Source organism: Trichosurus vulpecula, chromosome 4 (assembly GCF_011100635.1).
Source record: "Trichosurus vulpecula isolate mTriVul1 chromosome 4, mTriVul1.pri, whole genome shotgun sequence".
NCBI classification, from domain to species: Eukaryota; Metazoa; Chordata; class Mammalia; order Diprotodontia; family Phalangeridae; genus Trichosurus; species Trichosurus vulpecula.
In genome coordinates, this window is record NC_050576.1 from 220,123,497 (window position 1) to 220,151,254 (window position 27,758).

Genomic DNA, 27,758 nt, shown 5'->3' on the forward strand with positions numbered 1-27,758 from the left:
TGGAAATGTATAGTCACATTGTATTAAATAACAGAAACCATCCTTCCCTCAAAGACCCTGAAGTAGAGAATACAATAATTCTCAAGAGCAGTATATGATTACAAAATTATGAATTTGTATGGTGAGGGAAAGGTGAGTTAGAGATTGTTGGAGAAAAAGACTGAGTTTGGGGTAGCTGCATAAATGAGGCAACCTTGAATTACGATGTAAAGGAAGTCAGAGAGGCTGTTTTGTGCATGCAAGATAGAAGAAGAATGAAGGTGAGACAGAAGCTTAGGTGTATGTATGCAGAGGGAATAGGAGGATCTACCATGCCTCTTCATTCTCCTTTGCTTAACTAGGCTTCTTGGAGAGTTGTTCTGATCCCCATTTCTTACATGATTCAGAGCAGGAATATAACAGAGGGGGGAAGGAGGCAAGCTTTAAGGAGTAGGAGAAAAGAGGAGTTGGGTGGAAAGATCTGATCTCCAATTTTTCCCCACCTCCAAAAGGCAGGAAAATTCCAAAGGTTCAGGTGGAGGTCTAACCCAGAGATCCTGATAGTTTGGAGGACAATCAATAAACAGGCATTTATTAAGTGCCAGACACTGTGCCAGATGCTAGGGATGTGGGCACAGAAGGAGAAAAGGCTCTCCCTTCAAGGAACTTATAGTCTCACTGGAGAGAGAACATTATATAGAGGGAAGGCACTAGCTTCAAGGGAGATCAGGAGGGACATCATGTAGAAGGTGGCATTGAAAAAACTAGGCTTTCTTTAAGACAGGTGAGAAGGGAATAAATTCCAGTCCTGGGGAAACAAACAATGCAATTACGGTGAGGGAAAGGGAACGCCATGTATGTGGAACAAGAAAACTTATCTGGACCATAGTATTCATGAAGAGGAGTCATGTGTAGGCTAGAAAGATAGGTTGAGGCCAGTTGTTAAAGGCTTTATGTGACATGAGTTTTTATTTGATCTTCAAAGTAATAGTCACTGGAATTTATTGAGTGGCGGAGAGAGGTGGTGAGCCCTGCACTTTAGTAAAATCTCTTTGGCAGCTATTTGAAGGACATTTTGGAGTGGAGAGATACTTGAAGCAGAGAGACCAATTAAGAAGCTATTGCAGTAGTCCTAGTGAAAGATGATGAGGCCTGAGCTCAATAGTTTCTACCTGAATGAATGGAGAGCTGCTATGGAGGTAGAAATGAAAAGATGTAGCAACTGATTGGATGGATATGTGGAGTGAGTGAGTGAGTGAGTTAGGTTGTAGGCTGGAGCTGGAGAGCTGGAGATACAAAAAGTGAGATAATACTTGCCCTCCAGGAGCTTTTATTCTGTTAGGGAGTGGAGGCCAGGAAGGGTATTTTGGTCTTGGAAGTCACAGAGATGGTGAGTGGAATAATGGATCAATCAGTTGACAAGTCCCCTCCAGAAGCAATGGTAATGTTGATTTGGTTATAGTTCACTGAGCCACATGTGGAAAGCTTGGGGGGAAAGGGGAGTACTTGTGGGCCAGAGTAAAAGAGCACAGACAGGACTTGCCAGCTAGGTATATTGGGGACTCATCCATAAGGACAGCCCAGTCCCAGGGCAGCTTCTCCAGGTCCTGGGGTCTGGTGGTTCAGTTGGAGTGTGGAGCAGCAGGAAATGCCCAAAGTGAAAGAACGTGGTTAGATCTAGGCCTGGTTAAATATAGTGAGGAGGTTGGGCCTTCAACCTTCAAAATTGGGAAGTTCAAAAGTTTGCAGGGAAAAGATAATTAGCTTTGTTTTGGACATGGTAAGTTTGAGATGCCTGTAAAACATCTCAAGATGCCCTTTCTGAAGCAGCTTTCCACTTTGCAACAGGTGTTGAGGGCATCTCTCTGGCCTTCTGTTCTGTCTCCCCAGCAAACAGATGAAGCTGCACAGACAGACAGCCAACAGCTACATTCCTCAGAGAACACAGACAAGCAGCAGCCCAAGAGATTACACGTCTCCAACATCCCCTTCCGGTTCAGGGATCCTGATCTACGGCAAATGTTCGGGGTGAGTGCGCTTATCCCAGCCCCCTCCCCTCTTCTGTCTTCCTCCTCCCGCCCCTCAGCCCAGCTCCCCATCCCTAAGCTCCCTCCCCTGCCCCCCACCATCATTTACTTGTACTGAAAACCAGAGACTCCTTTATCAAGAAAGAGGAAAGGAGCCCACATGTAGACACATCAGGACATCTCCCATCCCCCTTTTCCTCATCCTTTCCCCCCCTCTTCCAGGCCTGCTTCCTGTTGGTTATCAAATTATATTAGCCTCAGAGGCCCATGGAAATCCCCACAAGGATCTCCCCACATAGCCTTTCTGTCCTCTCTCTTCTCTCTTCCTTGGGATTGTATAAGAAGCAAAACAAGGAAGCTTTGTCCAAAGTGCCAGCCTTTGTTCCTTAAATTAATTCATTTCAACTTACACTTGCCTCCATTTGCAACTATAGCTGTCTCTCTGTCTCAGTTTCCTCATCTATTTTTTTTAAAAGAATAGTAACAATAAACTCATGCTGTTACCTCGAGTTTTGAAGAAATCATTATTTATACTATTATCTTTACTGTACCCACTCATCCTCTCTTCTTGGACCCTCCAGGTTCCCCAAAACCTTTCCCCCTAGCTATGATTTATACACCCCGTTTCTCCAGCTGCCATTTTTTCCCTAGAGCAAAGAGGACAGGTAGGTTTCTGCCAGACTGACTTGCCAAAAGAATTTCCCTCTTCATGCTGTTTCTCCCCTCTCCCCACCTTCCACTTTCCTCCTTCCTTCTCAAGGCAGTTCAAAGGTGGATTCTGCCTCGGACCTCCTGGTTTCATCACCAGCCAAGAGGCCCTGCTCAAGGCACTAGCTTGATGAGAGGGGGAATGTAACCCCGTCAGAAAGACAACTAGGAGATTCATTCTCTGGCTTCACTTTATCCTGCTATGTGACCTCGGTTAAACATTTTGGGTCTCTGTTCTTACATCTGGAAAATGGTGATAATGCTAACAGTACCTGCTAATTGTTGTGAAGCTCAAATGAGATGATGGCTTTAAAGTATTTGAAAAATTTTAAAGTGCCATAGAAATGTCAGCTATGTCCTACAGTATTATTTTATTATTAAATTATTTTAATATTCAATATTATTTATTACTATACTATATTTTTGCTATAGAACTATTATTTTTATCATTACTAATTATCTTACTATATCTTCATATATCATTACTATTACTATTAGTAGAGTACTTTTTATTATTTTTATCATTACTAATTATCTTACTATATCTTCATATATCATTACTATTGCTAGAGTACTTTTTATTATTTTATCATTACCAATTATCTTACTACATCTCCATATATCATTACTATTACTATTACTAGAGTACTTTTTATTATTTTATCATTACTAATTATCTTACTATATCTTCATATATCATTACTATTACTAGAGTACTTTTTATTATTTTATCATTACCAATTATCTTACCATATCTTCATATATCATTACTATTACTAGAGTACTTTTTATTATTTTTATCATTACCAATTATCTTACCATATCTTCATATATCATTACTATTACTAGAGTACTTTTTATTATTTTTATCATTACTAATTATCTTACTATATCTTCATATATCATTACTATTGCTAGAGTACTTTTTATTATTTTATCATTACCAATTATCTTACTACATCTCCATATATCATTACTATTACTATTACTAGAGTACTTTTTATTATTTTATCATTACCAATTATCTTACTATATCTCCATATATCATTACTATTACTAGAGTACTTTTTATTATTTTTATCATTACCAATTATCTTACCATATCTTCATATATCATTACTATTACTAGAGTACTTTTTATTATTTTTATCATTACCAATTATCTTACCATATCTTCATATATCATTACTATTACTAGAGTACTTTTTATTATTTTATCATTACTAATTATCTTACTATATCTTCATATATCATTACTATTGCTAGAGTACTTTTTATTATTTTATCATTACCAATTATCTTACTACATCTCCATATATCATTACTATTACTATTACTAGAGTACTTTTTATTATTTTATCATTACTAATTATCTTACTATATCTTCATATAGCATTACTATTACTAGAGTACTTTTTATTATTTTATCATTACCAATTATCTTACTATATCTCCATATATCATTACTATTACTAGAGTACTTTTTATTATTTTTATCATTACCAATTATCTTACTATATCTCCATATAGCATTACTATTACTAGAGTACTATTTGCTGTTTTCATCATTACTGTTGATCTTGCTGTGTACCTTAAGCAATCTGTTCCTCTGAGTGACAATTCAAATACACTGGGGGCATCGAGGTGTCAATGTTGCTGCCCCGAGTGGACTCCATTTAACCTCAAATTATAGAAGGTGGCATGGATGCTTCCTACCAGTGTGACCTTAGGCAAGTCACTTAATCTTCCAAGGTCTCTGTTTCCTCATCTGCAAAATAATGGGCTTAAACTAATCGACCACTGAGGCCCCTTCCAGCTCTAGATTGTGATTTTTAACAGTGGTTGTGAACTGTGGTGACAAGAAGATGTGGCTGCTAGCCCTGGTTCTGCTAGTGGTTAGCTGGTTGACCTAAGGGTAATCTGACCCTGTCTCTAAAATGCTTTATAAAATACAAGAACAAATTATATAGTAAAAATAGTAAACACCTTCTAGGAAATGATCTGGTATCAGTCATTTACATTTTAGTATAAATGAGAAAGGGCTTTAATGCTTGGTAGCCGAGATCTCTACCAGCTCCATATAGCCTAGCCCTATTAGGCAGCAGAAGCAAGGAAGAGGTGACTTGCTTCCAGAAGCACATTGGTAGGTCTGGACCCTCCCATCCCGAAGGTAAGAGGAGTCCCTGGTGTGAACTATGCCCGTATATTGTCGCCCTAATTGTAGAACAAAAGGTATTCTTTCTGTAAAGGAATTATGAGAACTGGTCACAGATGGGTGAAGAAGCATTTCAGTTGCAAGGCAGACCTCTGCCTCTTTGATCTAAACAAGGACTGAGAGGTTTCAGGGTGAACACTTCAAAAGCACCCCAGGATAAGATGAGCCTTCTCAATTTGTTCCCTCTTCTCTCCTCTCTCTCCAGCAATTCGGAAAAATATTAGACGTGGAGATCATTTTTAACGAACGGGGCTCCAAGGTGGGTGCTGCCCAGACGCCGCCATCATTACAGCGAACCCAGCTGTAACGGTCCCGCCAGGCTAACGTGTGAAATGTGCGTTTCCTTCCTGGAGAGCTTCGAGCCCGAGGACCCCTGAGCAACACGGGTGCTTGTATTCCCTGCTCTTCCTGACTCACACCTGTCCTGCCTCTTCCCTGCAATCCTGACCTCCTCCTCCTCCTCCTCATCCTGCAAGTCCCTCCCCTCTTCCCACCTTCCCCCAAGCTGTCTGTGTTGCTGCTGCTTCTTCCTTTCTAAAAGCGACAGGACCTCTGCCTACCCCTTGGGAACACTTCCTGCTATTCTGTTTGTGTCCCCTTTTTCCTACTATACCTCTCTTCCCCCACCCTCAGTGTTGGATCAATCCCCACCAGCATCCTGTCCCCACATGCCTATCCCTGGCTTTGGCTTGGGGAGCTTTTGACTGGAGGTGGGATTACCTGGGCATCACGGGCACCAGGGTTGGGAATGGGTAAGGTTAATCCACAGGGGCTGATGCACAAAGGTACCCATCTAAAGCTGGCAAGGGAAAGGGGGACTTGGAGAACTGGGGAAGGCTGAGCCTTCTGGGATCGAGGTTGGGGAGAGGTGCCCAGCCCAGGGGGCCCTGACCAGAAGCCCTGGCTTCAGCTCCCCCCAGCCCTCAGACCCTCTGTCCCTCCCTCCACACACTCCAGCGTCTTTCCAAGATGGGGCAAGGCAGGCACCTCTAGCCCCTCACCAGGTTAATATCCCTCTGGTAGCTTCTGCCCCTTTTGTGGGCCACCCTTGGTACCAAGGAGGGACAGCTCAGGAAGGACAAATTCTGCAGCTGCTGCCCAGAGCCTGGTGCCCTTAGCCTTCTCTGTGTGTGATGGTGGCACTAAAACCAGACCTTTTTCTGCAGTTCAGCAGCCTGAGTCTCTCCTATCAACTCTCCTGACTCACCCCCCTCTCTTTCTCTCTCTTTCTCTCTCTTTCTTTCTCCCTCCCTGTCACCCTCTCCCTCTTCCCTCATCCCTGCCTCCCCTTCCTTTTTTTTTCCTTTTTTCTCATCCTGTGTCTTTCTTTCCATGTCTGTCCTTCTCCTCTGCTCACAGGGATTTGGGTTTGTAACTTTTGAAACTAGCACAGATGCTGATCGAGCACGAGAGAAGCTGAATGGGACAATCGTAGAGGGACGGAAAATAGAGGTGCTCAGATAAGTGTGACAAGGGGCAAGGATGCCCTGTCTGCGTTATACCCGTCTCTCTGTGTCCCCCCTCTCATCTTCCCCAAGCTGCTTTTAGTAGGGCCTGGCAGATAGGAGGACTCCTGTAGGATTTTCGCCACAGGCTCTTTCCCCTGGTGTAAAGGGCGGCAGAGAAGGGGGAGCTGGGGGAGGGACTAAGGAATCCAGTTGACACTAAAGTTTCTTGGTTTAGTCATGGTTTCCAGTCCAGTCCCATGCTCCTCCACCCCTTCTTTGGGAACAGACAGGAATGTCTCTTCCTCCTCCATTCTATTCCCTGGAGTAAGAGAGGAGACATTCCCAGACTGGCTTCAGAAGTAGTATCCAAGGGGCAGCCCTGAGCTGGTAGAATCCCTGAAAATTTTGGCTTTGACAGGCTTGGGGATGGGGGAAACCATTTGGAGCTAGAGTGCTCAGCTGACCCTCTGACACTACCTCCCCACCGGCTCCTTGGGGCCACTGACTGGCTACTGGGTGGGGCAGAATAGAACAGCATCCAAGAAGAAGGGCCAAGCTCAGCTGAACCTCTCTGCTCCCTGCTCCCCATCCCCTGCCTCTTTCACAGGCAGCCCTCCAACCTTCCGCTGAATCTCTCACCACCCAAAGGCAGTGTCCTTCTCTGGCCTCTTTCTACCCCTTCTTCCTCCTCCTTTCCATGTCCTACAGCCTCTTGCAATCTCAGTGGCTCCCCTTTTCTCCACTTCCCATACCCAATTCCCAACCGTTGCTGAAATGGCATCAGTGTATGGCACTGAGAACATGCATAAGCTGGCACAAGCTGTCAGAACAGGGGTGGTGGGAGAACCACTATAGACCACCCATCCCCCCTCCCTGATTTGGGGCACAGAGAGCCGGGTCCCGGGATGCATGCTTCCTCTGTGTGTGGTGCTGGTCATTCTGATTGGTTTGATTTCATTTTCTGTACTCGTTCTGAAAATAATGGGGAACGTGTGAGCTGGTGACTAGACACAATAGTAGGGGAAGAAATTACAGGGACTGGGCCCAGGCCAAGGGGAACCAAGCAAGGTGGGAGAATGAATGGATTCAGTTTGTCTAAATTAGCAGAACCAAATTGTTGCCATCTACTGCTCCTCCTCTTCTCAAATCCTACTCTGCTCTGGATTAGAAAGGAAAGAAAGTCCCAATTAGGAAAGTCCCAGTGTTGAGAAGCATGGGCCTGTGCCACTGATGGTGGATCCCTGGGCTCCTTGTCAGGCCAGCATCCAAGGAATGTCTAGGCTCCAAGCCCCTGAGCTTGAGTCAAGGCAGCTGGAAAGGGGGAAAAAAACAGAAAGGAAAGAATGAAAGAAAGAAAGAAACAGATTCAGGGCTCAACGGATTTGGAGTCAGGCAAGACAGACGCCAAAAGGGAATGCTGTAGAAATGAGGACTAAAAGCACACCCATGAAGTATGTGCATGTATGGAGGAGAATGAAGATCAGACTGGAATTTTTCAGCCTCTCCGTATTATTCCCCACTTATGTCCCATACAATCCATCCAATAATCCTACCTTCTTTGTGGTAGATCACTCTGCTTTCACTAAACTTTCCCTAAAAGATGAGCTTCCTTCCTTTCTCCTAACCCTACCTAGATCCCCTTGGCCCTGTAGCTCAGGCCTCTAGGAAGTATCTTCTCCAGTCTGCTGGGCAGGACTAGGAGGCTAGGTCATTTAACAGAACATCCAGGCACTGGGGACCCCACTACCCCAGACAAAATAGAAATGGTATATATCCTCCACTTGTCCCCCATAGGCCCATTTCCCCTTCAGAGACAGCCCTTCTGGGAATGGCCTCCCTCTGGTTCTGTGGGGTCCCAAGAGACACCCTGCTCTATAGTTTTGATCACTGCCCACGAGGTTGGGGTGGATGCATTTCAGCAGACATTCCTCTACAGAGCTATTTAATGTTGAAAGCAGATGTAGATTCTGGTTGCTGATCACAGACAGTGGAGTCTTTAGCACTGTGATGAGCAAGCAGTAATACTGAGGGAATATGAGGAGGACTAGGGAAGGCTTCCACTTTGGAGCCTGTGGAGAGTCCTAGCAGAGGCAGATGAATGGATTGAGAGCAGAGAGTCCTGCCTAAAAATGAATTTGCATAGCCTGCTGCTGGAAGGAAAATGTGGGGAGGGGAGGAAAGCGAAAGGGACCCAGCTGACCAGGCAGCAGGACATTGGGACTGGAGATGAGGGGAGGAGCATAAGCATGAGGTTTTGGTTGGGCTCTGCATACCAATGTGAAGGCAAAGACCTATGGCTCTTAGTTTGAATTGAATTGATTTTGAGTTGAGCTGGCTCTACTGTAGTATTTATGAGCTAGAAGATGGAGGTGAGAGTCTATGGTGCAGGATGGAATGACTTCCAGGTGGCCAAGTCTAAGGTTTAGGCCCCAACAAGGAGCATTCGAGGAGCTAACGTTTAGGGAAGGGAGAGGGTTGCATGAGGCTGGGAGGAGATGACAGTCTGGGAACCAGGGACTGGACAGTTTTGGCAGAAGGGTCTGGATAAATGGGCTTGGGCATGGGGTATTGGCAAAGGCCACTGGCTAAAGCTTCCCCTGCCTCCTTCTGTCACCCTATTACTGAGACTGCCTGCAGCCACCCAGTCAACTCCCTGGACCTTTCAAGACTTCTTAGTAAAGGCAGTGGCAGCTCACAGGGGCCAAGCAGGGACCAAGGGAGGGTGCTATGCTCAGCCCGTTCTTTCTCTCTCTGGGCAGGTAAATAACGCCACAGCCCGGGTTATGACCAACAAGAAGACCACGAATCCCTACACAAATGGTAAGGTGGCAGAGAGCATGGATGTCCAGGCAGGGGTGGGGTGGCCATTCTGCTCTGGGTCAGGCTTGAGGGGAAGGTTAGGGAACTACTATGCTGCCTAAAAAGGATCTGATTTTCATATCTATAAAACAGTAGTCTATATTGTCCTCTCAGCTCTCTCTTTTCTGGCGGGAGAAGGGTCATCAAAGGGTCCACAAGGTCTGAGGAGAGCCTGGAATCTTCTTGCCCAATACAATTTGTCTGTCCTTATGCAGGGCCACTGGGATTTTCCCAAACTTGTAGGCAGTGGACAATACCCAAATGAAAGAGTATTACATGTATAAATGTATATGAGGGGGAATTAATCTAAGGTGAATTTCCATTTTCCATAGAATTATGAATACATTACTACATAAGCAGAGTAGGAAGAGCATTGGAGTTGGAGTCAAGGGATCTAGGTTCAAATTCTTATTCTGTTACCTTCTAGTTGTGTGACTTAGAGGCAGCAGATAGACAGAGTGCTGGGTCTGGAGGTGGGTAGACCTGAGTTCAAATGTGCCTTCAAACACTGGGTAGCCGAATGACTCTGGGCAAATCACTTAGCCTCTCTAGGCCTCCATTTTCTTACCCACAAAATGAGGGGATTAGAATAAACATCTGAAGTCCCAGTTCTGAATCTATGATTCTATAATAGGACTATGCTATAGACTACCTTGCCAGAAGGAGGAAATAAATGATGAGCTCTGTAAGATAATTAAATTGGCATTAAAGGCACAATAGGAATGCTAGGGGGATTTCTACTGTTTGGACAGATCCCTTGTTCCCATCTCTTCTCTAAATCCCCTGGTGTTTTGGAGATATGACCCCTCTATCTGTAACCTACAACCTCATTACTATAATTAAATATATATACATATATATATAGTTATAAATGATAGTATATGTAATTATGTATATATTATATATAATGTTTATTTTGTATATATTATATAAATATATATTCTTGTATTGTTCTGCAACATTGTTTTGGTAACATTTTTGTCAATGTTTCTTAAAAGAAGTTACATTTCTGTAGTCCTAGGACCATAGCAAGACAAAAGAGCTTAGGAGAGCAGTTAGTTTAACCCCTCTTTATAAATGAAGAGAGTGAGGTCAAGAGGGACAGATTTATTTGTCCCAACATCACATAGACATTAAGCAGAAGAGTGGGGATTAGAACTCAGGTTTTCTGATTCCAAACCAGCCCTCTTTCTGCTGTGTCATTCTGGAGGAGAAACCATGATCACAGCATTGAAAAAAATTCTAAAGATTCTGTTATCCATTTTCCAGATGAGAAAGCTGAGATCCAGATAAGTTAAGTAATTTGCTGAAGTTCATGGCAGAACTGAAACCAGTGCTTGGGTTTCCTGACTGCCAGTCTAGTGCCCTTTCTACTAAGGGGTGGTTTAGTATAGAAATATACTATGTATATATGTTGAGGTTAGAGTCTTTCACAGTTGAAAAGGTAGTGACTCTGTGTGTGTGTGTGTGTGTGTGTGTGTGTGTGTGTGTGTGTGTGTATGTATGTAAAAGGACTAACAAGACCAACCTCCTGGAAAACAAGTCCCCCCCCGCCAAAGTGACTTATTCTTGTGAACCGGGTGAAACAAGCAATGTTTGGGGCACCCTTTCCAGTCCTCTCCCATGTGTTAAAATTAATTACCTGAAATTAAAGGAAGCTGAGGACAAAGCTATGGAGCCATCTATAATTTAATTTGCAAAGCTACCGTTTGCATGTCAGATCAGGTCACCTGACTCCTCAGATGTCAGAGACCCCCAAGCGATTTACCCAGTTGATTTTAATAACAAAAAAGAGGATTTTCTTTTAAATTACAGAAACTTGTTTTGAACATAATTCTATGGGACAAGGAAAGTCACCTGACTACTTAGGCTTTCTTAATTCTATCCAAAAGTCCTTGCTTTGCTTCTGTTATATTTTTCACATGCCCAGTAAGAAATGTATCCTTCAAGAGAACACCAGGATGACAGAGGTTTCATGTTAGAAGGGACATTCAGTCTGGGCCACCTAGTTCAACCCACACCTGAAAACAAATCCTCTCCACAGCACACTCAACAAGGGGACATCTAGTTTCTGCTTGAAGGCCTCCATTGAGGGGGAACTCACTGTCTCAAGGCAGCTAGGTGACACTGTGGGGCTGCTAGGTGGTGCAGTGCCTGGAGTGAGGAAGACTCATCTTCCTAAGTTCAAGTCTGGCCTCAGACACTAGCTGTGTGACCCTGGGCGAGTCACTTAGCTCTTTTGCCTCAGTTTTCTCATCTCTGAAATGAGCTGGAGAAGGAAATGGCAAAGCACTCCAGTGTCTTTGCCAAGAAAATCCCAAGCAGGGGCATGAGGAGTCAAAAACAACTGAACTCAGAAAGCAGCCCATTCCCCTTTTGGATAGCTCTGATTGTTAGACAGTTTTTCCGGATGATCAAGCCTGAATTGGCCTCCTGGCAACTTATACCCATTGCTGCTAGCTCTTCCCTCTGAGGTCAAACAATCAATCTAATCCCTCCTCCACAGCCTTTCAAACATTTGAAGACAGCTATCATAACTCCATACACACATACAAACACCCCAAGTCTCCTCTTCTTCAGGACAGACATTCCTAGGTCCTTCCATTTATCCTTATATGGTATAGACCCCAACATCCTGGGGCATGCTCTTCTATTTTTCCAAATGTTCTCCTCTGCAGCACTCCTTAAACTTTAGGTCTCAACCCCATATGGGGTCGTGAAAAATTTGTCAACGGTAAAAGGTTTCTGAATGCGCAACGACCAAAAATTAATTAAAAATCAAATGCGTAATGAATCGGGGCTGCATTTGCCCATGTTGCATCACACAACTTAACTGCAGCCTTGGTTCTCAACCCAAGTTTGCACCGCGCAATGCCGTCAGGCCACACAATGCCAACAAAGGCTGCCAAGGAAAGGAGGAAAAGGAGTCAGGAGTGGAAAAAGTTTAAGAAGCCCCGCTCTACTGAATGGTCTTGTTAAACTCTGCCCCCAAGAACCGAGCACAAGCACTCTAGAGGTGGCCAGCTCAAGGCCGAAAACAATGGCACGGTCCCCTGCTTATTACTTCAGTTTATGTGAACTAAGCCCACGCTAGATTTTTCGGCTCCCCAACACACTGTTGTCTCCTATCAAGCTTGGCACCCTCTAAAGCACCAATGCTGCTAGATGTCCCTTTAGACTCTTCACCCACCAAATAGCTAATAATCTCGGCTATTTACAGGCAAGTCAACAGGATGTAAGGTTTTGTTTGGTTTGGGTTTGTGGTGCTGACAGCTTGCGGTACACACATTCTCACCAAATCCCCCTGTGATCAACAAAACTTAATGCTAAGGATTCAATTGTTAAGGCACATTCAGGGGTGTGTCATGTGACTGTTGAATCAATTTCTCCCTGACTGTAGGAGAGAGCAGTTATGTCTCCAACCATTTCAAATTCTACTGGTCTAATGATGAGAAGATTGGCTTAGGTGAAGGTGTTAGGAATTCTAGGGAAAATGTGGGTTTGGGTTAGGATTAGACACTTGCAGTTTAAGGATACTACACCATGTTCCTTGTAGCTTCCTAAAATAAGGAACTTAAGCATCACACAAAGAGCAATGAACAAGCATCTGGTGGGTGTGAGTAGGCTACAAAACATTACAAACAAAGAATTATACAGGAAAAAACAGCATAAAAGACACCATCAGAGAAATATCTGACTAGAGGGGGAAAATATAGTGGGAGCAAGGGCTAATTGATGGATTGTGCAATCGTAGATCTTGAACTGGAAGGGACCACAGGTGTCATCAAGTCCAACCTACTCATTTTACAGAGGAGAAAATTGAGGCCTAGAGATGTTATATGAATTGTCTAGAGTCCTACAGACAGTTTATGTCTCATGCAATATTTGAACCCAGGTTTTTCTGACTCTGGGTCCAGTTACACTGCCTCCTGAACACACATGTTGGACAGCCAGCACACTCCATGAATACCCACACAGTGTTAAGAGTTCTAGGAGACCCCTACCCCCAGCATGTTGTATATTCCTCCTGTAGAGAATTTATGGGAGGATGTGGAAAAGAGTATGATAGGATGGGCAGACATAGATGGACTGTAATCTGTGCTCTGGGAGTTAGTACCCACATTAATGAAATCACAGATCCAACAAGGGAAAAAATAAAAATAAAATTTTAAAAATTATTAGGTATCTCACTAACCACATGAGGGCTCTCCAGGTTTCATCTAGTTTCTGAATGAAATTGAATAGGGTTTTAAAACTCTGGAAAAAAAAACAGAAGGCAGTCTATCCATGAAAGATTAAATCAGAGCTTTTAATGATTGAGACCAATCAGGTCAGACAAAAATCACCATATGCCCTTGTAACAGTAACAACTTCACCTAAATGTATTCACTGGCATGTCCTAGAATATGATTTGTTTTACTGCTATTTCAATGTAGAAGGCACTCTGTTCTCTGGAGACTCTGCTGATAAGATGCAGTACACTTTGCTCATCATTGACTCCATGGTGACTTTTGCCTCCATCTACAAGAGCAAAACTCATCTCCAGAAATCTCCAACAGAAAAAAGACCAGATTTATCTATGAAAGCAAATGAATGGGCTTTAAATGCAAGTAATCCTATTTTTGAGTAAGAATTAGAAAAATGCCTATGTAAGCTGATTTAGGGCCTATGTATGGACTAGGAATAAGGAAACAAGTTCTAGCCATGGCATTGCCACTAAACTACTATGGATCCTTGGGTAAGTCCCTCCCCTCCCTCTTCCTGTACCTCACTTTGGGGGTCAATAAAAAAAGTTGAGTTGGACTGGAATCATCCAAAGTTTCACAGTGTTTAGCATCTGGTTTACAAATGGCCTCCTGAGGGACATCTTGTACAGATGTAACAATAAGTAAAGAAGAAAGGCATCAGACAGAAACAGAAGTGCTGTAGGAGAACTCTGATAGGAAGGGCCAAGTTTCTCCTTCACCCATTCAGGGCTGGCCCCAACAGAGAATGTGTGGGAGAGGGGAGAGAGGGGGTAGAAAGGGGCTAGATTTGACCACCATGCCACTAGTCCTGTTACTTTGGTGACAACAGTGATGACCATGCTGAGAGCTCACACTGATCTAGTAACTTAAGGTTTATAAAGTGCTTTTTATACATTATCTCATTTGGTGCTCACAAACAACCCTATGAGGTAGACGCTATTACTAACTCCATTTGACAGATGAGGACGTTGAGAGCTTAAGTGACTTGCCCAGTCACACAGCTATTAAGCCTCTGAGATGGGATTCAGCTCAGGTTTTCCTGTCACCCTAGCTACCTTACTATACTACCTCCCATTGCTTTTTCAGTTGTTTCAGTCGTGTCTGACTCTTTGTGACCCCATTTTGGGTTTTCTTGGCAATGATACTAGAATGGTTTACCATTTCCTTCTCCAGCTTATTTTACAGATAATGAAATTGAGACAAATAGGGTTAAGTGACTTGTCTAGGGTCACACAGCTGATGTGTGCCAAATTGAAACTCAGGTCTTCCTGACTTCAGTCTTAAAGCTCTAGTCTATCCTCTGCACCATCTAGCTGCCCTTTCCCATTGATTAGTACCTCCATTAAGAAGTTTTTTCTTCTAGGGGCAGCTAAGTGGCACAGTGAGTAGAGGCACCTACCCTGGAGTCCAGAGGACCTGAGCTCAAATGTGGCCTCAGACACTTGACACACTTACTAGCTGTGTGACTTTGGGAAAGTCATTTAATCCCAATTGCCCTGCCTTCCCCCTTCAAAAAAAAAGAAGTTTTTTTCTTGACATGTGGAATTTTCCCAGGAGATAGAATATTTCTTTCTAACCAGACTTCCTATAATTTTCCCATAAAAATGATAGTGCTGGCGAATGAGAAGATGATGGAAGGGATGGACATTAGAGAATATGGCTGATAGTGTTGGACCTGTCGTAATGATCAAGTTCAAAATGTTCTTTCCTGAAGGGTCTTTATGATTCCTTGTGGTCAGTTCGCCTTCTAGGACCCAGGTTTGGAAGTCTTGAGAGTGAGCCAGGTTCTATTCCCAGTCTGGTCACTAGTTCACAAGATAGCTAGCCAGCTTCTTTTCGTGGAGTTCTGGACTTTAAATCAGGAAGACCTGGGTCAGCTCTTCTCATTATTACCAGAAGCTCTGGTCATCTTTCCTCCTCTAAACCTCAGTCCTTCCGGTCAGACAAGGAAACAAGGACCCTTCTCATTCAGCAGCTGAAAAGGATCTCTGGAGTTGTACAGGATCCTAAAGAGAGAGCCTAGAGATTAGATGAGGGGAAATCCAAGATTGTACGGTGAGGAGGAAATGAGCACCAAAAAAAAAAAAAGGCTGTGTAACCCCAGGGAACTACTCCACTCTTCTCACCCTGAAGCCATCAAACTGGATCACATGTTAATTCAGTTTATTTTCCACTCCAAAGGAGTTTTAATTTAATAGAATCACAAAATGGAATCTCAGAATTGAATGGAGCCTCAGAGGTCATCCAGCCTAGCCAAAGCCTTAAGAGCCCCCTCTGTATATTACATACATAAAGGGTTACCTAACCTCATTTTGAAATGGGGAACTTAACACCTCTAGAGTCTTCCGATTCCGCTTTTGGACAATTCTAATTATGAGCAAGTTTTTCCTTCTATCGAACCAAGATTTGCCTCTCTATAACTACTGCCTAATGCTCTTAGTTCTGTCCTCTGGGATCAAGCAAAGTAAATCTAATTTTTCTTTCATATGACAGCCCTTCAAATACTAGAAAATAATTGTCAAGTCCCCGCCCAAGTCTTTGCTTCTGCAGGCTAAACATTCCTAGTTCTTTCAACCCATCCTCATGTGTCATGATTTCAAGTCCCCTTGCCATTTTGGTCATCTGGGTACACTCCAATTTGTCATTGTTCTTCTGTTCTTCCACCCAAAACAGAACAGAATATTCCACATTGGTCTGTCAGGGGCAGATTTCAATGAATACGATTCCCTTCCTTCCTTCCTTTATTTTTCTTTCTTCCTTCACTCTCTCTCTCTCTCTCTCTCTCTCTCTCTCTCTTTCCTTTTCTGAGAGGCAATCAGGGTTAAGTGACTTGCCCAGGGTCACATAGGTAGTAAGTGTCTGAGGATTACTCCCTCTTTCTAAGCACTATGTACATATACTACTGATCACATTAGAACTTTTTGGCTGTCATGTCAATGTTGGCTTAATGGAGTTTGCTGCCCCTTCAAAGCTTCCCCTCCTTTTTACATGAATTGATATCTATCTCCCCATGATATGTTTTATGGTTGATATTTTGAATCCAACCGTAAAACCTTACACATTTTTCCATTCATTTTCATCTTATTCGATTGTCAGTAACAATGGCTTACATTTATATAATGTCCTTTACTAAGGACAACCCTGTGAGCTAGCTAATACAACTGTAATGATTACCCTTTTATAGAAGAAGAATCTAAGAGAGTGAAGTGGCATAGCCATAGTAGCTTTGTGCAGGTCACTTAACCTCTATGAACCTCAGTTTCACTATCTGTAAAGTAGAAATAACAATACCCTTACCAACCTCACAAGGTTGCTGCAAGAAGGGATTTGGTAAATAAACCTCAAGTCATATTGTGAGCTCTTGGTATAATAACAAAAACAAATGATAGCCCATTATTCCAGGCTGTCGAGATCTTTTTGAATTCTGATTGTGTCATTCAAGGCACATGCTAGCTCATAGTGATGCTGTCCCTTTCCAAGGGCTCATTAACAATACAATCTCAAACAATTTCTGGGAATTGAAGACAAACCCAATGGCCTAGAGTCTAAAAAATGTGTTCTTTCCCTTTATGAAAATCAGTTCTATTTGTCTATCTTCAGTCCTATAGTGCTCCACATTCTCTATGGCTATTCACAGATTTAGACCTGCAAGAGAGCCTTAGAAGTTATCTAGTTCAATTTCCTCATTTTTACCAGTCAGGAAACTGAGGCCCGGAAACATTATGTGAGTTGATAGAGATCTCACCAGTATGAAGTATCAGATCCCGACAGGGGCTCAGCAATCATGTCCTTAATTAAGTTCATTCTGGCTTGGTGACTTGATGAACTCAATGAAAGCAGCTAAGGCATTCAGTAATAGTTCCCTGATCTTGGGTCTGGATGCCCAGTTAACCTTTTTTATTCCATACTTATCACTCTGAAAGTCATTGTCCATGATAGAGAAAAAAGGGTTGAAATAATTGAGGGATTCTCTTTTCTTCATTACCCATGATAATAGGATCATAGAATTTGAGAGGTAGAAGTGTCCTTAGTAGCCATCTGGTCCAACTCATATACAAAAGGAGTCCCCACTATAATATACCTGACAAGTACTCATCCTGCCTCTGCTTAAAGGCCTCCAAGGAAAGAATTCCACTCCTCCTTAAGGGAACCCTTTGCATTTTTGGACAGCTCCAGTTGTTAGGAAGTTTTTCCTGACACCAAGGTTAAATTTGCCTTGTTACAACTTCCAGGTTCTGTCCTCTGGGGACAAACAAAACAGGCCTAATCACTCTTCCACATTCTAGCAGGGGTGGGGAACCTGCAGCCCCAAGGCCACATATGGTCCTTTAGGTCCTCAAGTGCAACCCTTTTACCAAATCCAAACTTTGGAGATTTGTTCTGTGAACTTCGGATTCAGTCAAAGGGTCTCACCTGAGCTAGAAGGGCCACATGTGGCCTCAAGACCACAGGTTCCCCAACCCTGTTAGCTTGTCAAATACTACAATAGCCCCCAAGGCTGTCTTTTACCAGGTTAAATATGCCCAGTTCCTTCAACAGATCCTGCTATGGCATGGACTCATGGCCATTCACCATCCCAGTTGCCCTCAACACTCCTTCTTATGTCCTTAAACCACAGAACCCAGAAATGAACCCAGAATGGATGAGGTCTGACATGAGCTAAGTATAGTCAGATTATCACTTCCTTGTTCCTGGAAGCATGGCCCCTTTTTAATTAAGCCCAAGTTGGCTTTAGCTTTTCTGGCTGACACATCACATTGCCTATTCATTTTGAGCTTGAGGTCCACTAAAGCCTTCTGATCTTTTTCACAATAGTTGTCCAACCATATCTTCCCCATCTTATCCTTGTGATGTTGATTTTAACACCCCACTTTACATTTATCCCTATTGAAATTCAACTTCAGTCCAATTCAGCCCAATGTCAGAGCTTTAACCTGTCAAGGTCCTTTTGGAATATGTCATCAACTGTTTTAGTTGCCCTCCCAGCTTTGTGTCACATCTGCAGATATGATGAGAATACCATCTATCCCCTTATCCAAGTCATTGATAAAAATTTGAAACAGCACAGATCCCTGGGGTACTCCACTGGAGACCTCCTGCCACATTGACCAGCCATTCAACCAGTTCTTAGTCCATCTGATTATATTAACTAATGCAGATTTCACCCACCCTTCCCACAAGTTTGAGATATTTTATCAAAAGGGAATGTCAAAAACTAAAAATTAATTAATTAATTTAACAAATAAAAGAGAGTTTAGCTAAACTTTAGGTAAACTATATCCATAGCATTCCCCTCATTTGATTTGGCAATCCTTTCAGAAAAAGAAAGAAACACTGGTATGACTTGCTCTTGATGAAGCCAGGTTATCTCTTTGGCATCACTGCTTCCCTTTCTAATGATTTTTTTCTAGAAGTTTCCCAAGAATCCAAGTTAAGCTCGCTTCTACATAACTAGGGAAGGCAAACAATGGAAGGAAATCTACCCCCAGGTACTGGCCCTGTGCTTTTAAAAAATCTTTTGTCCTGCCACCTACATACCTAAAATAGAACCCTTTTTTGCCCCTAATATTCATTATATGCCTCAGTTCATCCTGGGCTTCAAAGTTTCTCCCGTTATTCTTAAGAAGCCAAAACTTGTCTTTTTATTTATTATCAGTTATCAACCCATATTCTGCACAAATATTTTAAAATTTTGAGTGATTCTATAAGCATCTATAATGTACAAAAGCACAGAACTTGGAGTCAGAGGATATGAGTTCAAATCCTAGCACTCCCATTTACTACCTGTATAAAATCAGGGCAAATTGTGTAACCACCATTGCTAAAATTTTCAGATGACCCCTCTGCCTTTAAACCTGTGATCCTGAAATAGAAGTGCGTTATAGACAACTGTGTTGTAAATAAATAGATGATGAATTCCAGAAAAAGATCACAATGGTCATTAAGAGGCATGATATATTCACTTTTTTTGGGAGGGGGGGAAGGCAGGACAGTTTGGTTAAGTGACTTGCCCAAGGTCACACAGCTAGTAAGTGTGTCAAGTGTCTGAGGCTGGATTTGAACTCAGGTCCTCCTGACTCCAGGGCCAGTGCTCCACTCACTGCGCCACCTAACTGCCCCTGTGACATATTCATAATAGGGGATTTCAATCCTTTGCTTCCATTTCTTCTCTACACCGCAGCCTGCTCCTCCCAGGGACATTGAGGACATTAACCTACCCTTTTGCCCTATCCTCCAACCTCACTGGGATTCCCTCTTCCCCTCCTCTAGCAAGAGAAGATGCTCCTTTGAAAGTGGGAAGGGCGAGAAATCAGCGAATATCATCTGGTAAAGGACCAGACTTGGCACCAAGAACAGAAGCAAAAAGAAGACCATGTTAGTCTCAGGGATAGAAATGGAGCATCATAACTTGACTGATAATTCAAGATGGTACTAGAAATGTTAGCATTAGCAATAGGAGAAGAAAAAGAAATTGAAGGAATTAGAATAGGCAAAGAAGAAGCTAAGTTACCACTCTTTGCAGATGATATGAGACTACTTGAGATAATAGTAACTTAGCGAGGTTGCAGAATATAAAAGGAACCCACATAACTTAATTGATATTACATACCAAGTACATTCAGCTCTTAATTATTAGTTCTAACCTAGGGAAGTTGTGGCATAAATAAAACTGATGGGGTATATATACACCATGTAGTTGTTTTACCCTCATGATTCTCTTTTTCTTAGGTTGATGTTAAAAGGAGTTTTACCCCCAGAGCATACAACCACTGACAGAGGAGCAGGCCTGGGGCCAGGGGATAGAGGGTGGGGGTGGGAGGGCCTGGATGGAATAACTCACAAGGGTTAGATATTGGGAGTTATTTCTATAGAAAGAAACAAACCCAGATAGCTTGCAGTAGCTTGAGAGACTGGCCTGTTCTTGTTCCTGTCGGTAGCAGTGGTGTCGATGGCATAGCTCAGCTGGAAAAATTGGGGACTGAGACATCCAGGAGTCCTTAGGTTCCATTCATTCCCTTCTAGACTTTCATTAATTTGACTACCTCTGGTCACGGTGGGGCAGGGGGTACAATCTGTGGGTGGTATTTCTGGCCCGCTTTCTCTAGAGGCCTTTAAAATGTCCAACTTAAAGCTCAAAACATTTCAGGAGTACTTAGCACTTCCCCATGGTGCTCCCTGTTCTAAGGCAGCCCAAAGCAGAGGGAGTAGGATGGAAGGGATGTGGAAAAGGTTCAGAGAGATCAGAGATACGTGGCAGTTTGGTGGGCAGTGGGGTGATTAAGTGGTCTAGATATAATGACTGTCCCTCTTTATTTCTGTCTCAGGCTGGAAGCTAAACCCGGTGGTGGGTGCTGTATACGGACCCGAATTCTATGCAGGTAAAGTGTGGGGGAAAGGGAGGAACATGTCATTTTTGAAACCTGAGGAAGGGGAGAGGAGAAATGACAGGATCCTAGCAGAAGGCTCTCTCAGGCACATACAGCAATCTCACCCCAACAAAAGGGTGGCTATTGTTTAGCTGTCATCAGCATCAAGGTAACTTATAGGGCAATGCCCCATCACTCAGAGTCAGGAAGGAAGAATAGGGCAGAACCTAAGGAAATTGTTGGGCCCTGCTCCTGCTTTTGAGCCTGAGCAGGGAACATCAAGGATAGATGCAAGAGAGAGCTTAGTAAGATACTGGATACTCCTGCTTCCTTTCAGGTAAAAATTTAATTGACTTCCTTCCCCTGACCCTCATTTCTTTTTTCTGTTGGATGACTCCATGTGGTGACTTCTTTTTTCTTCCTCTTTCCCTGCAGTGACAGGATTCCCGTACCCCACAACGGGCACAGCAGTAGCATACCGAGGGGCACACTTACGAGGTCGGGGACGGGCTGTCTATAATACATTCCGGGCCGCACCACCTCCTCCCCCCATTCCAACATATGGCGCGTGAGTACCTAGGACGGGGAACTCCTGGTGGCTTGTGTGGGCACAGGGAACAGTTCGGGAGATTCCAGGAGTGGGAAGATGGAGAAGGAATAGGGGCCAAGGAAGGGGAACAGAACTCTGAGAAGTCTAGGGAGGGCAAAGGGGGCTGGTCAACTTGAAAAAAAAAAGCACGTGTAAATCACTTGAGGAACATTTTGGGAAATTATGAACTAGGATCACAGGATCATAGATTGAGAACTGGAAGATACCTAGAGGCCATTGAATCCAATAACTGCTTCACTTTACAGATGGGTGAATAGAGGCACAGGGAGTGAGTGAGGCCCAATTTGAACCCAGGTCATCCTAACTCCAAGGCCAATGACCTATCCACTATATCCAACTGTCTCTAGTCTCACAATTTCCCAGTCATATTAAAGAGGCCAGATGGGACTAGCAGAGAGGGAGCTGGCCTCAGAGCCAGGAAGACCTCTGACACACACAGGTTATGTAGACCTTGGGCAAGTCACTTACCCTTGAAGCTTCTCTAAAACTCATGTTGCACAAAAGTTGCTGATGTGTGTTGGTAGAGGTAGTTCACCTGGGAATTCCAGTAGATATCACATATCTAGTCCTTATCCCTATAGGATGATGAACAATCCGGAAACTTCTCTAAAATTGTTCACTCACACGCATTTAGTCAGAGACCTACAAGATCGTAAAACTAGTGGTACTTCTGAGCATCTTTGCGTCCTCCAGTATGTTGAAGATAACCAGGGATCCTCAGGACTGGAAGACCAGGGTTCCATTTATGTTCTGCCCCAGCTGCCTCCTCTGAGGAACTGAGGACAAACCCCATCCATCCGGGGTCCTAGTGCCCTCTGATGTCTAATGGGGATCACAGTTCCCCGGGATGAGGGTGGGGATGGTTGGGGGTGGGGGTAGTAAATGAGACTGGGCTGAGAGGCCCCCTAGGCTTGTGGGGAAAAAGTTGCTGACTATAGCAAGGTGTTACTCTATTGTTATACCAAAACAGGGCACTGGAGCACAACGCTTGTTAAAATGCCAGTCCCATGGGCCAGGGCTGGCACCATGCCCCCTCCCTCCGTCAGCAGACACCGGAGCCGGCCTACCCACCTCTCCAGCGTTACCACCACGTTCTGTCCGTTTGCTTCCAGGGTCGTGTATCAGGATGGATTTTATGGCGCAGAGATTTATGTAAGTGTGCCCCACCCCTATAGCTACCCATTTCAGGGGATAAAACCCTACTTCCCCCATAATTGTGCTTAAGTCAGTGGGATGCCTCCCACAGTTCAGATGATCCCAGGGCCCAGCAGAATTGGGGAACATACAGATGGAGATGGTATCAACTCTGTGTCCTGCCTTTGTTTTCCTGCGGCCCATTATAGTTAACTCTCAATTACTTGTGTACGTTAGGAAAGTGAGATAGGAATAATCCAAAGTTCTTGTATGAACGACAGCATATTTGTGCCCAACCTGTGGTAGAGCCTTCTGAGCTTGTATTGGTCTGCTCAGCCACAGTGGGACACACTGTACCTTGACCCAACATAGTGATGTCATTTTGAACCTCTTCTAGAACGAAGGACAACCACCACCAATGTTGGGAGGGGGAGGAGGCGGGCAGGAGGAGAGATGAGACAACAGATTTTCACTCCTAATCATGTTAGCTTGGATGGCATTGCCTCTTATTACCTCTTAATAGTGGAAGAGGATGACACTGCATCCACAAAGTTGTATAACCCAACATGCAGATAGCAGAACTTGCTATACTTCCAACCTCTCTGTTTTTTTCCCTAATGTGCCTCTTCCTCATCCCTACCCCTTTACTCCACAGCATCTCCAGGAGAAAAAGGAATCCTTCATTCCTCTTAAAGATTCTTTGCCCCTGTTGCTTTCAATTAGAAACTTGTAATTTTGTTACAAAATTCCCCTCCTACCCCTACCCCACTTTAGCAGTACCACCTACTTACTGTCTTGTGTGTTGTCCTGTCAGAGAGGACCAACCCATCTTGATTTAGAAAAGGTGAATAAGACATGGATCTCTTTGGAGGCCATCTGATGCCATTCCTGAGGCCTTCCCCAAGACTTAGTCTAAACAAGGAGTTCCTACCTAAGGGTCCACAGAACTAAGGGGTCTATGGACAGATTTCAACAGTCTGTGAGTGAGCTTTTAAAAAATATTTTGATATTTTGATAACTATATGTCAATATAATTGGTTTCCTTTGTATTTTTTAATTTTCCTATACACTTTGTTTATATGCAGTTTTTCTGAGAAGGAAACCATAGACTTCATCAGACTACCAAAGGAATCACACACCGAAGAACCCCTCCTGCCAGTAAATTGTATTGGACTTTTTCGGTTTAGCAACATAGTCCCACCTGGGCAGAGAATCAGGAGCAATATTCCTTACAGGCCAAGGGCTAGGTCTTTCCCCCTCCCAGGTCTTCTCTGTTTTCCAGTGTTTTCAATGCACTAAATATGTCGATGAACTTGGGTCCCAAGGGCGTGGAGGCTGTTCTAAAACCTGTTCCCATGGGTACACTCCCTACCCTATCCTTCTTCAGCAGACAAAGCCCCTCAGACTGAGGCCCATTACACTTATCTGCCTTTTCTCTTCTCTCTTTCTTGTCCCTGAAGGGGGGCTATGCAGCCTACAGATACGCTCAGCCAGCAGCGACAGCAGCAGCTTACAGTGACAGGTAAGAAGTGAGTCCAGCCTGGGGTGTGGAAATGTATGCGGTGGGGCTGGGGTGAAGGGAAATGAAGAATGGGTCCCTATAAGGGAAATTTACAGATGACAAAGGTAAATATCATGAACATTATCATAACGATCATAGCAATCTCCCAGCTCTCCCTAACATTTCCCCATCACCCCCCAGCTCTACTGCTCCATTCAGAAAATAGAGTTGCCACCTATCCCAACCACTGGCCCTCTCAGAAATCCTTTAGAGGAATCTTGGTTTCTTTCAAATTGGCTCAAATGTCATTAGGCCTCAGTAATGGGCACAATTGTCCCTAGGGTCCATCTATATTGCAACAGCTTACTCCAACAGCAAAATTGTCATTTCTTGCTGTTTCAAAACTCTCACACCCTTGTAACTTATTTGAGGTTCTGGGCAGATATCGCTACAACCCCTGGAATGACTGATGACTGCTTTTAGTCAGGGTTCCAGATCCCCTCCACTTTATTTGTCTTTTGGGGGAGATTTAAAGATCTGGGAAGAGCATACTCCCTCGATGAAAGCCAACCTCAAGCTCTCTGTTCCTGGTTGCCTCTATCGGTCAGTGTTGGATGAAATATCAGGTAATGGCTAACACTCTAGTGATGAGCTTACTAGACTGGTCCTCAGACAATAGACATTCAGGCAGGTAGGTGCACGTGTGCGCGCACACAGACACACAGACACACACACACACACACAGACACACACACACACACACACACACACACACTTTGTTGGATGTAAACTCAAAGCCTTTCCAGCTTGTTAGGTCATGCCAGTGTTTTTACTCTGCTGGCCCAGCCTCCCAAATCCCAAGGTCACCTCCATGCCATGAGGATTTAAACTTCACTAAAAATGTGCACCTTAAGATGGAGAAGAGTCAGTCAGTTAACAAGCATTTAGTAAGTGATTACCATGTGTCAGACACTGTTCTAAGACTGGAAATACAAAGAAAAACAGTTCCTGTCCTCAAGGAGCTCCTGTTCTAATGGGAGAGAGAAGCATAAAAATAACTAAGCATATACATATATACATATATAAAAACACAAAATATAGGTGTGTATACATGTATGTGTATATGGTTACACATATGCATATTATATGTGTGTATATATGCATACACACACATGCATACATACAGAAAATATAAAGGCAATCTGAAAGAGGAAGGTATTCGTGGCTAGAAGGAAAGACACTCTTCTACAATTCCCCCCACTCTTCTTGTTAGCCAAAGAGCATTTTAGCTCTCAGTCCATCTAGCTGGCCTCTGGACAGCAATACATAATGACCTCTTCCCCCTTCATCTAAGGTTAGAAAATTTCTGAGGAGTGAACCATCACACCCCCATCCTAGGACATTTATGAGTCTGGTGCTTCCCTCTCTCCATTCCCCATTAGCTAAGAGGCCAATGTAAACTCCACCCAAGCCTTTGTCTGACTTCCCAAATGTCTCCCCATCTCTGATTCCTTAGGTCCCTTTCATCAAGCTACCCCCAGGCTCTAGAAGGGGGTCTTTAGAAAGGTGGCTAACTGGAATCTCTAGATCATCTGGACTCTCAGCTACTCCATGGGAGGAATTCCTCCCTGCATGCAGGAATAACTGATAGTTGACTATAAGACAGGCTATAAAAAATGAAGGCAGGTTCAGAGGCGGGTCTTTCTTTCCTTCTCCCAACTCTTCTGTAAGAATCATCAGGGTTGCTATCACTGGAAAACTATACATGTCACTTGTAAAAGTGCTTTTCTTAAGCTTTATCTCTGACCCTCTGTACATGTCCAGGATTTCTGTCTCTCATGGACTGTCTGATCCCTATGACTTCCTCTACTGAAGTTGTCCCAGACTTGTGCACAAAGTGAAACCTGTCCACCCACCATGTGCTTGTCCTTTGGTTAATTAGCTTAGTTACCAGAGCAGTTCTAATCAGGCAAAAAGTATTTATTAAGCACCTACTGTGTGTCAGGCACTATGCTATTCACTGTTCTATCTCTCGCCTGTTATCGCTTCTGAAGGATAGCCCCAGAATGGAAGTGGTCAGTAAATAACCATCCCAACTCTTTCTAATATGAATCCTTAACTTCTTTCTCCTTCGAGACCAGAAATAGGATAGTAGCAACAAACTCAGGTCCTTGGACAAAACTGGTGGAGCTGGGGTTGCAGAGAAGTGCGAAATGTTTAGGGAAAGTAGGATACAGTAGGGGTGGGAGGATGAGGTAAGGGTGCAGCTGTGATTGATAAACCCTACCCACCTGGAACCTTCCCCCACAGTCCTCGAGGCTTCCCTGCTAGTCAAAGAACCATGATTCTACTTCATTCAGCCCTGATGCTCCATCCTGCAGAGCCAGCGGGACTCCTAGCAGTGTGGTCTGGGATGCTTGGCTCTGCCAGGCATAAGACACCAGCTGTAGCAAGCTTTCCATATCTGCTAGGAGTCTCATGGTCTTGTGATGGGGGAAGGTTTGCATCACGCTATCCCTCCCAGCCCCATCCATTGGGAGCCTTACCCTACTTAGATGTTCAGTGTCTGCTACGACTTCAAAGACTGAAGATTATTTAGTCTCTTTAGTCCAAAGGCAGAGGGGAAACTTGGTTACCATCTTAAATTAAATAATAAGTAAGAGATATAAGGCTGTCCAGAGAGCAAGCCCATCCATCTTAAAGGAAACTCAGAAACTCAGAGGAACTCTCACTGTTGGGCTGGCCAATTGTGGCTATCTCAGGCTGTTACTCGGTACTGATGATAATGAGTCCATCATGATCTATTCTCACCTCAGTAACCATTTTTCATCCCACTCTACACATAGTCACTGGTGCCCTTCTGCCCCCACATCTGCATGTAATCACTCAGTTCTCCATCTCATCAAATATGACATATATATTGTACATAAAGTTATATGTGAAAACACAGACAGGCCCTATCCCACATCTCTTGAGGAGCTGACATTCAATTACACAGGGTCTGATGGAGAACAAAAAGGGAATGTGGTTATCTGCTACGAGGAGCTGCCTCTTTCTAAAAGAGGCTTCCTGCAAGAGGTGCACTAGGCCTTGGCAAAGAGAACGAAGGTGACCTAGTAGATACAGGAATCTGAGGTCAAGACTTAAACCTAGGTTTTATTTTCTTTCCATTTCCTCTGCTTCTTCTCACCACTACCACACTTTGCCTGTTTGTTTTTTGTTCCCTAGTTACGGCAGAGTCTATGCAGCTGCTGACCCTTACCACCACGCCATTGGCCCTGCTGCAACTTATAGCATTGGAACTATGGTAAGGAGGCTCAGCCCTGCTTTGGCCATAGATTGGTTCAACTGTTCATGGTCAGGAAAAGCTGTTAGCCTCTAGAGGGTAGGGAGAAGGGAGGTTGTATGGTGGAGGGTTTGGGGGGGATATTAGAGAAAGCCCCAAGTTGAATCTAAAATAACTTTCCATGGGGTCAAGAGGTTGGGGAAAAGGGGAAGAGAAAGCCTGTACAGCCCCTACAGGTATATAGCATTCCTCTCCTCACATTCCCTTCTCAAGATGGGAAAGGGACATCATAGATTACAGTTTGTGGGCCCCTTTCTGTGTGTGTCTCTCTGGCCTTCCAGTCTGTGTCATTATCCCAGGTCAACTTCCCAATCTTC

At 43.7% G+C, this 27,758-nt stretch overlaps 1 protein-coding gene across 3 annotated transcripts in view; it reads left to right on the forward strand.

Annotated features, from left to right (window-relative positions):
* RBFOX3 (RNA binding fox-1 homolog 3) overlaps positions 1 to 27,758 on the forward strand; it is a 47,969-nt gene that overhangs the window by 15,040 nt on the left and 5,171 nt on the right. For 2 of the 3 annotated variants that reach the window (XM_036757092.1, XM_036757091.1), the window contains exons 2-10: positions 1,870 to 2,007; positions 5,135 to 5,188; positions 6,289 to 6,381; positions 9,137 to 9,197; positions 20,809 to 20,862; positions 21,286 to 21,418; positions 22,573 to 22,612; positions 24,055 to 24,116; positions 27,324 to 27,402. In XM_036757092.1, the coding sequence (XP_036612987.1) occupies positions 1,870 to 2,007; positions 5,135 to 5,188; positions 6,289 to 6,381; positions 9,137 to 9,197; positions 20,809 to 20,862; positions 21,286 to 21,418; positions 22,573 to 22,612; positions 24,055 to 24,116; positions 27,324 to 27,402 (714 nt within the window). The remainder of the gene's footprint in view (positions 1 to 1,869; positions 2,008 to 5,134; positions 5,189 to 6,288; positions 6,382 to 9,136; positions 9,198 to 20,808; positions 20,863 to 21,285; positions 21,419 to 22,572; positions 22,613 to 24,054; positions 24,117 to 27,323; positions 27,403 to 27,758) is intronic. The other variant, XM_036757093.1, reaches the window with a different exon arrangement.